General features: G+C 35.7%; 1 protein-coding gene across 7 annotated transcripts in view; it reads left to right on the top strand.

Annotated features, from left to right (window-relative positions):
- Positions 1 to 12,679, top strand: part of RAPGEF6 (Rap guanine nucleotide exchange factor 6) — a 217,613-nt gene that overhangs the window by 74,491 nt on the left and 130,443 nt on the right. For all 7 annotated transcript variants that reach the window (XM_067731647.1, XM_067731645.1, XM_067731644.1 and 4 more), the window contains one exon: positions 7,671 to 7,814. In XM_067731647.1, coding sequence (XP_067587748.1) covers positions 7,671 to 7,814 — 144 coding nt within the window. The remainder of the gene's footprint in view (positions 1 to 7,670; positions 7,815 to 12,679) is intronic.

Raw genomic sequence — 12,679 nt, 5'->3', positions numbered from 1 at the left:
GACACATTACATATACTTACATGTATGTAACTTATGTGATGATAATATATACTTACATATATAATCTTATATACATAAATCGTTAGGAACCGATTATATAGTATCAGGATGTTGGTGGTAATGTTGATACTGTTAAAGCTATTATATATGTATATATAACATACATGTGTATAGATAAGCTAAGTGTATAAAGAGAAATTTTTTGTTACTAAGATACATTTAATTTAATTGGATGTAATTAAATTTATTTTACAATGATTATAATTAATGTAATGTAGTTAATATATGTATATATTATTGTCATTAGGAATCATTTTTCCCCAATATAAAAGAAAAAGAGTTGTACAAAATAAAAGATACTAAGTAAAACTCTAGTGCAAAATTTGAATAGAATATGTCAGCATTTGTTTTAAAAATATTTCCCAAGTTAGTTCACTTTATTAAAAAAATGTATTTCTTAGGGCTATTCATTGCAAAAGCGGCAACAAAAAAGTAGTTTTAGTGATTACTAGTGTTTATAAGAGCCCAGATGGTGAGTAAATAGTATTTCCCCACTAAAACGATATAAACCTCCATAAAATAATAGCTTACATCACATGTGGAGCAGGAAATGTATTAGACTAGGATTTCTTGTGTCAGAAAGCAAAGAAATATCAAAAAACTATTGGGAGTCTCTCAGAAGTTCATAACTTAAAGCGGTATCTTGAGTATCAAAAAGTAGTGTTAAAATTTTTTATCAGGAAAGGTTACTGAAATTGATTAAAAACTTTTTCTGCCTTTGTTACAGAGATCTGTGCTCTTTTCTCGTTTGGTCTCTTAATTTGATTTATATTTATAGATTTTTATAATATTAAACTACCGTTACATTCCCAGTAAATGCTCAGCCTGAGTTATTTGTTATATTTTTCTGAGTTTCTAGGCTTAATTTGATAGTTGAGTTTAGGATTCTTGCATTCATTATTTCTTAGTGAGATGTTAGCTCGTAATTTAATTTCTAGTACTCTTTTGTCATCTTTGTATCTGGATTCTGTGGGCCTCAGTACTTGGAGGCTGTTAACTAACTCTTTTTCTGCATTTGGTATAAGATTTTTTTTTAACCTGAGAAGATTCTTCCGTTTACATTCTTTGTGGTTTCTGACAGGTTTGGATTTACTTTTACTTTTTGGATTTACTTTTATGTGCTTTGTATATACTCTACTTTTTTTTCCTCGTTATTTTTACTCTCTCTATATAATATAGTAAGTTCTTTTTTTCCACTCTCAACTCCCTCCCCCAGTACTTCCTTAGATACTGTATTTGGTCTATTCTTTTCTTGCTAATTCCAGGTTACTTAAAAGTAACACAAGTTAATAAGTAGTAAAGTTGATAAAAGTTTAATGCTGGCCACTACGTCCAAATGTAATTGCTGTTGACCAGTATTTTAGTTCTACTTACTTATTCCACAAATTTTGTCTTACTTTATTATTTTATACAGTTGTTATTTGCTCAGATTTAACCATGTATTTAGCATTTCTTTGCTTTTAGTTATTTCTTGGATTTGAGACCTTACTTATGGGACCATTTGTGTTATATCTGAGGCACACTCTTTAAATTTTTCTTTAATAAAGGGGTTTTGTTGGTAAACATTTCAACTGGGTGTATTGTTCTTTTTCTTAATTTTGCCTGAAAATAGCTTTATTTTGTATTATTCTTAAGGATTGTTTTGCTATGGATGCAATTTTAGGAGAAAAATCCTTTTTTTCCTCAGCAGTCAGTACATTCTGTTTTGTGGCATCTGTTGTTTTTTGAGAAGTCAGTTATTAATTTAATGCCCTTCCTTTATAGCTGATCTATCGTTTCCTTCTGGCTGCGTTGAAAGTCTTCTGTTTATCTTTTCTGTGTGGATTTGTAGTTGTAGTTTTTAAGTATCCTGATTTGGATTTGTTGGAGAGCTTTGGGCTGTCTTTTTTTTTTTTAACTAAAAAAATCTCATTTTCTCTTTGGACATTGTCTTCATTTTTCTATTATCATTTTCTTGAACTTTGTTTAAATATATGTTAAATATTTTCAGCTTATTCTCTATATTTCTTTTTTCTTAATAAATTTATTTATTTTATTTTTGGGGGCTGTGTTGGGTCTTCGTTGCTGCGCGTCGACTTTCTCTAGTTGTGGTGAGCGGGGCTACTCTTCATTGTGGTACATGGGCCTCTCATTGCGGTGGCTTCTCGTTGCGGAGTGTGGGCTCTAGGCACGTGGGATTCAGTAGTTGTGGCTTGCGGGCTCTAGAACGCAGTCTCAGTAGTTGGGGCGCGTGGGCTTAGTTGCTCCAAGGCATGTGGAATCTTCCCAGACCAGGGCTCAAACCCATGTCCCCTGCATTGGCAGGCGGATTCTTAACCAGTGCACCACCAGGGAAGTCCTATTCTCTATATTTCTTAAGATTTTTTTCTTGTTTTTCATCTTATCCTGACTTTGTGGTACATACTCTTATTTTTTTTAGCTCTGTTTTCCCAATTCACTAATCCTCTTTTTAGTTATATCTTAATACACCATTTAATTCCTTCATTTTTCTTTTTTACTTTCTCTCTCTTCCTCTCTCCCTGCCCCTCTTTCATTTTGGGTAATTTCTGTTGACCTATGTTTAAGTTCATTGATTCTTAACTTGATTGTATCCAGTCTACTGATGAGCTCATCAAAGGCATTCTTCATCTTTAGTACCATGTTTTTTGTTTCTGACATTTTCACTTTTCTGTAATACTTTTCTTATGTCTGCTCCATCTGTCTAGTTATATTGTCCACCTTTTCCACTGAACCATTACCATATTATAGTTGTTTTAAATTCTGTGTGATATTCATCTGGGTCATCTCTTAATTTTCAGGGATTGCTCTGTTGATTGCTTTGTCTCTTGGCAGTGGATTGGGTTTTTTTTTTTAATCCCTTCATTTTTATGTGAGTCGTTATTTTGTATTTGATACTACATACTGTATGTAGAGCAATAAAGACAGAGGGTAGACAGTGTTTAGGCCTGGAGATGAACACACCTCTTCTGCTAGAATTGAGTTAGGTTTGGGTTTTTGTTGTTGTTATTGTTAGCTTCAGCGCACCATCAAATTCCTCTAGTGTTACTTTGTGCTTAGGGGTGGGACTGGTTTTTTGGAAGATTTTTCTAAGTGTTCCTGTTCCACCCTCAGTTTTAGGCCTTCTCTGTGCTCTTGTGTTTCAGACAGGATATATTTCCATGTTCTCATCCCTCTTTCGAAGGTAGATGGCTCTTTCTTGTTACTGTCTATTTGCTAGCTTGGCAGTGGGGAGGGAGGGCATTTGGGGAGGATTTTTTTTTTTTTTTTGTCCTGGTGAATCCTTACCTGTTTGGTTGCTATTTATAATCTCTGGCTCATTTTCAAGTTTCTTTTTGTTTAAAGTTTTTTTTTTTAATAGCTTTATATTTTCTGATACTTCCAATATTGGTATACTTGCAGGTGTGATTCTGCTACCGTTTTTCTGTCCATTATTGCTCATTATGTCTCTCGTGATTGGGTTTTGTTGTTGTTGGGGTTTTTTGTTTTTTGTTTTGGGTTTTTTTTTTTTTTGTATATTTGTACATGACTTCATATGTGTTGAACTTTGGGTGTGGGAATTCCTTGAGGTTTGGGTTAAAGTTGCATTCTTACCAGAGAGGTTTTAGATTTGTTTTTGCCAGTTGCATGTATGTTTTTAGTCCTGAACTTCTTTAAATTTTTTTATGTGCTTAAGGTACTATGAATTAAAACTACAGACCTGCATGAAGGATGGCTTCTGTTTTGAATTCCGTCCACCCCCAGCAGTCCTTTTCTCAGTGCTAAGCAAGTTTTCTTCCTCTCCCTTCTGCAGGATGGGCTTTAAGCTTGCAGTGAGGGTGTAGCTCTTTGGAATGAGTAAGTCTCCTTTGGATTCCCTGCCTTTGTTGGATTCTCTATTTTATTTCCTCTCTCTCTCGTTCCCTACAACCATGAAAGTGGAAAGTCTTGTCTCTAAAGTTGAGAAATCATCTGCTAGATTGGGGCTTTGTTGCTAGCCTACTTCCTGGCATTTTGTTTTCACTTCTTTCTTTGCATTTGGATTCCTTATTTTTCTGCCATTTCAGTATGTGTTTATGAGTTTTTATTTTTAAAACTCACATTTCAGTTGTAATCAGCGGGAGCTTTACTAAGGGTGCTTAATCCTTTTTCCATTGTTTGGTTTTTCCTTTCATTTGGTACTTTTCCCCACATTTTTAAGGCTAGAAACTCCTTTCCTAAATTTAATTTACTACTGTTTCTATTTTGAAAAACATTTATTGTTTAAATTTCTGCTTTTGCTCAATAAATGGTAGCTATTGAAGGATCTAAGAATATGGATATGATACTGGAATTTTACCTAAAGTAAATAATCTAGTTCATCCTGTGGGATAGGGCAGTATGAAGGAGATGAACTTCTTAGTCACACTTGGTGTTTTTTTAAATATTCATTCATTCATTTATTTATTTTTGGCTGCACTGGGTCTTAGTTGTGGCAGGTGGGATCTTTGTTGCAGCATGTGGGATCTTTAGTTGCAGCTTGCATGCGGGATCTAGTTCCCCAACCAAGGATTGAACCTGGGCCCCCTGCTTTGAGAGTGCAGAGTCTTAGCCACTGGACCACCAGGGAAGTCCCCACACTTGGTTTTTGAATTGTTACTCACACACTTCTGTGAAATACTTAAGTTTTATGAGACTCTGCACCATCCGTTAATACAGAAAGAGTAGCTATGTTGTGAGCCTTAAAGGACATAAGTAATAGTTTCTGGTACTTGGCCTAGTATAGTGATTTAGAAAATACAATGGTTCTCCCATTTTTAGAAAAGGAAATTGAATCTCAAGGAGGTAACATGTATTTGCTACCTATACAAAATTCTGTAGTTTTAAGTTGGAAATCAAGCCCCTGTCTCTTCTGGATTTTACTTTTCAGAAGAGTAGTATTCAGTAACTTATTCTGCCTGCCTGTATATTTCTTGAGTATCTTATACATACATCCAAGGGCTTAAGACATTTGGGGAGAAAGAAAGAATTTAATGTAATGCCCACTTCGGCAAATGTTTTGAATAAGTGGACAAAGATGAATGTAAATACAATGCACTTCCTATACTAGGTAGCTTGTAGTGAGGTAGGCTTATCTAATAATTATGGCCAGTATGCTTAGTGCTATAGAAGGGGTAGCACCTACCTCTTGAGGCAGAGGTAGGGTTGTTTGAACTGGGTCATGAGGTATGTGTAGGATGCTGAGATGTTAGCAAAGGAGGCATGGGCTTTTAGGCAGAAATAACGCATATGTATGTAAAGGCCTGAAGGCAGTCCTGTTTATGAGAAGTCCAGGTTGTGTGCACACAGTAAAGCAGTTAAAAGGAATGTCTCTTGTGGTTACGGAAGAGATGGCAGTTGAGATGTGTCTTAAATGATTGGTAGTGTTTCAGCATATGAAGATAACATTGATAGGATAACAGAAATTGAGTAAATAAGTAAAGTTACTTAGCAGAATGTAAGTTATTTATGTATAGGGACCCATGAATAGTCACATTGACTTGGCTGCCACTTACTCTTGGAACTCTCAAACCTACAGAACAGCTTAGACATCACCTCTTTCTGAGAAATCATCAGGAAATTGTGCATATCTCATTAGAGCTTTTATGTGAGAGGATTTTTTGTGGGGAGGAGGATACGGGAGCAGTTTTTCCAGGCTCCCATGTATAAGATAAAGTGATAAAAATATTTTGGGAATGGAGCATGTATGACTTGGAATATCAAATATAATAGTTTAAAATTTATTTGGTAACCATTAAAGGTCCATTGTAGCATTTTGAACAGGAGACCTGACATAATGATGATTTATCTGACCATGCCGGATGGAATTGGAGAGGAACATGACAGAAGCAGCAAGTTCAGGACTGAAGTGATTAAGACTTGAATAAAGAATGGTGGTAATGGGAATGAAAGAAAAGGCATTGTGAAAGGGATTTCTAAACAAAGATTTGACAGGTTCTAAGAAATGATTGAAGATAAGATATGGAAGACAAGCAGGGGAATTGGAAATGTTGGAATTTCATACTTGGATGACTAGGAAATTTTTGATATCAGCAAGAGATATGACATTAGCAGGAAAAGTAGTTGAGGGAAAAAGCTGAAATTACCATTTGTTATTTATTGGATGTGAGGTTAATTATAAACTCTACTTTAGAGCATGTCAATATTCCTTTGTAAAAGTAATTTCTAAAAATTATGCTATACTCTGTCATTAGATGGGAAAGGTAGTCCTTTTTTTTCTAGTTTTACTGAGATATAATTTACATACAGCACTGTATCAGTTTAAGGCATAATGGTTTGACTTACATACATCGTGAAGTGATAAATCACAGTAAGTTTAGTGACCAACAATCATCTCATATAGATAGAAAATTAAAGAAATAGAAAAAACTTATTTGTCTTGTGATGAGAACGCTTAGGATTTGCTCTCTTAACAACTTTCATATGTAACATATGACATTGTTAATTATATTTATCATGTTGACATTACATCCCTAGTACTTATTTGTCTTATAACTGGAAGTTTGTACCTTCTGACTGCCTTCATCCAATTCCTGCTCCCCTCAGCCCCCACCTCTGGGAACCATAAATCTGGTCTCTTTTTCTATAAGTTTCTTTGTTTTTGAACTATAATTGACCCAGAACACAATGTTAGTTCCTTTTACCCAAAGTAGTGATTTGGTATTTCTGTACATTTCAAAATGATCACCACAATAAGTCCATTTACCATCTGTCATCATACAAAGATATTGATATTATATAACTATTGACTATATTCCTCATGCTGTATATTTCATATCTATGACTCATTTATTTTACAGCTGGAAGTTTGTACCTGTTAATCTCCCTCACCTATTTCTTTCCTCCCGCTCCCCACCTCCCCTGGCAATGCAGTCTTGTATCAGTAGCGTAAGTCTTGGAAACAGGCCTGTATGCCAGGTCACCTTTAATAAGTATCACTGTTGTGAGACTGAAAAGTCGCTGATCTTTTTGGATTTTACTTTGTTCACGTATAAACTAGAAATAGTAATACCTGATTACTGGGCTGTTGTGTAAACTAAATAGTATAATATATATCCATGCTGTCCTATTATAAGCCCTCAATAAATGTTAGTTTCCCCTTCTTCCTTAGAAGATGCCAGCCTTATTTATTCTTGACTATTTTCACACATTAAGATGGACATCAAAGAATAATGCATAAAACATTCTTGTTTCACTGTTTAGGAATTCACTGAAGTCATAACCATGATTGTTTGCTAAATAAAATATGTGTATAATCAGGCAGTTTGTAATTAGACTAACTTGGAATTGTAATTATTGAATGTGTAGGTGTAGTTAACAGCCTTCATTTCTGGTAAATGACTTTACTTAGAGGATGTATGTTTATGTGAGCAAGAGGGACTATTTCCTGGAAGGAAACTGTGGTCTCCAGATCTTTATAATAACGTCACCTTTAGTCTTTTTGAAGTCATGAGCATTGTCCTATACAGACTGTTTCCTTCAGGCAGTTTCGTGCAAGTAGTAAATGAACCCTTATGCGCCTGTTAAAACTTCATAGACTGTCAGTAATATGGAAAAATTGGATGTTTAATCAGGAATGCGAACATGTGTTTCAGGTAGAGAATTCCAAAGATAATGAAGATAGTATTCTACAAAGAGAAATTCCTGCCAGACAGTCTCGACGAAGGTTTCGGAAAATTAACTGTAAAGGAGAACGTCAAACTATTACTGATGATGTGGACATTAACAGCTATCTTTCTGTGAGTATATTTAGGAACATTTCATGGGTATTTCTTAGTTCATATGCAGTATACTTAATTTACATATATATATATTTTAACATCTTTATTGGAGTGTAATTGCTTTACAGCGGGGTGTTAGTTTCTGCTTTATAACAAAGTAAATCAGCTATACATATACTTATATCCCCGTATCTCCTCCCTCTTGATTCTCCCTCCCATCTGCTTTATCCCACCCTTCTGCTTTATCCCACCCCTCTAGGTGGTCACAAAGCACTGAGTTGATCTCCCTGTGCTATGTGGCTGCTTCCCACTAGCTATCTGTTTTACATTTGGTGTTGTATATATGTCCATGCCACTCTCTCACTTCATCCCAGCATACCCTTCCCCTTCACCGTGTCTTCAAGTCCATTCTGTACGTCTGTGTCTTTATTCCTGTCCTACCCCTAGGTTCTTCAGAACCTTTTTTTTTTAACATTCCATATATATGTGTTAGCATACAGTATTTGTTTTTCTTTTTCTGACTTATTTCACTCTGTATAAGACTCTAGGTCCATCCACCTCACTACAAATGACTCAATTCTATTTCTTTTTTTTTTTTTTGCGGTACGTGGGCCTCTCACTGTTGTGGCCTCTCACGTTGCGGAGCACAGGTTCCGGACATGCAGGCTCAGCAGCCATTGCTCACGGGCCTAGCCGCTCCGTTGCATGTGGGATCTTCCCGGACCGGGGCACGAACCCACGTCCCCTGCATCGGCAGGCGGACTCTCAACCACTGCGCCACCAGGGAAGCCCCAATGCCTCAATTTTGTTTCTTTTTATGGCTGAGTAATATTCCATTGTACATATGTGCCACATCTTCTTTATCCATTCATGTGTTGATGTACACTTAGGTTGCTTCCATGACCTGGCCATTGTAAATAGAGCTGCAGTGAACATTGTGGTACATGACTCTTTTTGAATTATGGTTTTCTCAGGGTATATGCCCAGTAGTGGAATTGCTGGGTCATATGGTAGTTCTATTCTTAGTGTTTTAAGGAACCTCCGTACTGTTCTCCATAGTGACTGTATCAATTTATATTCCACCAACAGTGCAAGAGGGTTCCCTTCTCTCCACACCCTCTACGGCATTTATTGTTTGTAGATTTTTTGATGATGGCCATTCTGACTGGTGTGAGGTGATACCTCATTTAGTTTTGATTTGCATTTCTCTAATGATTAGTGATGTTGAGCATCCTTTCATGTGTTTGTTGGCAATCTGTATATCTTCTTTGGAGAAATGTCTATTTAGATCTTCTGCCCATTTTTAGATTGGGTTGCTTGTTTTTTTGATATTGAGCTGCTTGTAAATTGTGGAGATTAATCCTTTGTCAGTTGCTTCATTTGCAAATATTTTCTCCCATTCTGAGGGTCTTTTCGTCTTGTTTATGTTTTCCTTTTCTGTGCAAAAGCTTTTAAGTTTCATTAGGTCCCATTTGTTTATTTTTGTTTTTATTTCCATTTCTCTAGGAGGTGGGTCAAAAAGAATCTTGCTGTGATTTATGTCATAGAGTGTTTTGCCTCTGTGTTCCTCTAAGACTTTTAGAGTGTCTGGCCTTACAGTTAGGCCTTTAATCCATTTTGAGTTTATTTTTGTGTATGGTGTTAGGGAGTGTTCTGATTTCATTCTTTTACATGTAGCTGTCCAGTTTTCCCAGCACCACTTATTGAAAAGGCTGTCTTTTCTCCATTGTATATTCATGCATCCTTTATCAAAGATAAGGCAATCATATGTGCATGGGTTTATCTCTGGGATTTCTATCCTGTTCCATTGATCTATATTTCTGTTCTTGTGCCAGTGCAATACTGTCTTGATTACTGTAGCTTTGTAGTATAGTCTGAAGTCCGGGAGCCTGATTCCTCCAGCTCCATTTTTCATTCTCAAGATTGCTTTGGCTACTCGGAGTCTTTTGTGTTTCTATACAAACTAAAATTTTTTGTTCTAGTACTGTGAAAAATGCCATTGGTAGTTTGATAGGGATTGCATTGAATCTGTAGATTGCTTTGGGTAGTATAGTCCTTTTCACAATGTTGATTCCTCCAAACCAAGAACATGTTATATCTCTCCATCTGTTTGTATCATCTTTAATTTCTTTTATCAGTATCATATAGTTTTCTGCATGCAGGTCTTTTTTCTCCTTAGGTAGGTTTATTCCTAGATATTTTATTCTTTTTGTTGCAGTGTTAAATGGGAGTGTTTCCTTAATTTCTGTTTCAGATTTTTCATCATTAGTGTATAGGAATGACAGAGATTTCTGTAAATTAATTTTGCATCCTGCTACTTTACCAGATTCATTGATAAGCTCTAGTAGTTTTCTGGTACCATCTTTAGGATTCTCTGTGTATAGTATCATGTCATCTGCAAACAGTGACAGCTTTACTTCTTCTTTTCCAATTTGGATTCCTTTATTTCTTTTTCTTCTCTGATTGCTGTGGCTAAAACTTCCAAACGTATGTTGAATAATAGTGGTGAGAGTGGAAAACCTTGTATTGTTCCTGATCTTAGAGACAATAGTTTCAGTTTTTCACCATTGAAAACGATATTGGCTGTGGGTTTGTCATATATGGCCTTTATTATGTTGAGGTAAGTTCCCTCTATACCTGCTTTCTGGATGGTTTTTATCATAAATGGGTGTAGAATTTTGTCAAAATCTTTTTCTGCATTTATTGAGATGATCATATGGTTTTTCTCCTTCAATTTGTTACTGTGGTGTATCACATTGATTGATTTGCATTTATTGAAGAATCCTTGTATTCTGGGATAAACCCCACTTGATCATGGTGTATGATTCTTTTAATGTGCTGTTGGATTCTGTTTGCTAGTATTTTGTTGAGGATTTTTACGTCTTTGTTCATCAGTGATATTGGCCTGTGGTTTTCTTTCTTTGTGACATCTTTCTCTGGCTGGGCTATCAGGGTGATGGTGGCCTTGTAGCACGAGTTTGGGAGTGTTCCTCGCTCTGCTATATTTTGGAGGAGTTTGAGAAAGATGGTTGTTAACTCGTCTCTAAATGTTTGATAGAATTTGCCTGTGAAGTCATCTGGTTCTGGGCTTTTGTTTTTTGGTAGATTTTTAATTACAGTCTCAATTTCAGTGCTTGTGATTGGTCTGCTTATATTTTGTTTCTCTTGGTTCATTCTCGGAAGGTTGTGCTTTTCTAAGAATTTGTCCATTTCTTCCAGGTTGTCCATTTTATTGGCATATAGTTCCTTGTAGTAATCTCTCATGATCTTTTGTATTCCTGCAGTGTCCGTTGTTACTTCTCCTTTTTCATTGCTAATTCTGTTGATTTGATTCTTCTGCCTTTTTTTCTTGATGAGTCTGGCTAATGGTTTATCAATTTTGTTTATCTTCTCAAAGATCCAGCTTTTAGTTTTATTGATCTCTGCTATTGTTTCCTTCATTTCTTTTTCATTTATTTCTGATCTGATCTTTATGATTTCTCTCTTTCTGCTAACTTTGGGGTTTTATTGTTCTTCTTTCTCTAATTGCTTTAGGTGTAAGGTTAGGTTGTTTATTTGAGATGTTTCTTGAGATAGGATTGTATTGCTCTAAACTTCCCTCTTAGAACTGCTTTTGCTGCATCCCATAAGTTTTGGGTTGTCGTGTTTTCATTGTCATTTGTTTCTAGGTATTTTTTTATTTCCTCCTGATTCCTTCAGTGATCTCTTGGTTATTTAGTGTATTGTTTATCCTCCATGTGTTTATAGTTTTTACAGATTTTTTCTTTCAGGTGACATCTAGTCTCATAGCGTTGTGGTCGGAAAAGATACTTGATACGATTTCAATTTTCTTAAGTTTACCAAGGCTTGATTTGTGACCCAAGATATGATCTATCCTGGAGAATGTTCCATGAGCACTTGAGAAGAAAGTGTATTCTGTTGTATTTGGATGGAATGTCCTATAAATATCAGTTAAGTCCATCTTGCTTAATGTATCATTTAAAGCTTGTGTTTCCTTATTTATTTTCCTTTTGGATGATCTGTCCATTGGTGAAAGTGGGGTGTTAAATCCCCTACTATGATTGTGTTACTGTCGATTTCCCCTTTTATGGCTGTTAGCATTTGCCTTATGTATTGAGGTGATCCTATGTTGAGAGCATAAAAATTTACAATTGTTGTATCTTCTTCTTGGATTGATCATTATCTAGTGTCCTCCTTTTCTCTTGTACTAGTCTTGATTTTAAAGTCTATTTTGTCTGATATGAGAATTGCTACTCCATCTTTCTTTTGATTTCCATTTGTATGGACTATCTTTTTGCATTCCCTCATTTTTGGTCTGTATGTGTCCCTAGGTCTGAAGTGGGTCTCTTGTCGGCAGCATATATACGGGTCTTGTTTCTGTGTCCATTCAGCCAGTCTGTGTCTTTTGGTTTGGAGCATTTAATCCATTTACATTTAAGGTAGTTATCAATCTGTATGTTCCTTTTACCATTTTCTAAGTTGTTTGGGTTTGTTATTGTAGGTGTTTTTCTTCTCTTGTGTTTCCTGCCTAGAGAAGTTCCGTTAGCATTTATTGTAAAGCTGGTTTGGTGGTACTGAAATCTCTTAGCTTTTGATTGTCTGTAAAAGTTTTAATTTCTCCTTCGAATCTGAATGAGATCCTTGCTGGGTAGCGTAATCTTGGTTGTAGGTTTTTCCCTTTCATCACTTTAAATATGTCCTGCCACTCCCTTCTGGCTTGCAGTTTCTGCTGAAAGATCAGCTGTTAAACTTATGGGGATTCCCTTGTATGTTATTTTTTGTTTTTCCCTTGCTGCTTTTAATATTTTTCTTTTCATTTAATTTTTGATAGTTTGATTAATGTGTGTCTTGGTGTGTTTCTCTTTGGATTTATCCTGTATGGG

Source organism: Pseudorca crassidens, chromosome 3 (assembly GCF_039906515.1).
Source record: "Pseudorca crassidens isolate mPseCra1 chromosome 3, mPseCra1.hap1, whole genome shotgun sequence".
NCBI classification, from domain to species: domain Eukaryota; kingdom Metazoa; phylum Chordata; class Mammalia; order Artiodactyla; family Delphinidae; genus Pseudorca; species Pseudorca crassidens.
This window is presented reverse-complemented; position numbering and strand designations above follow the sequence as displayed.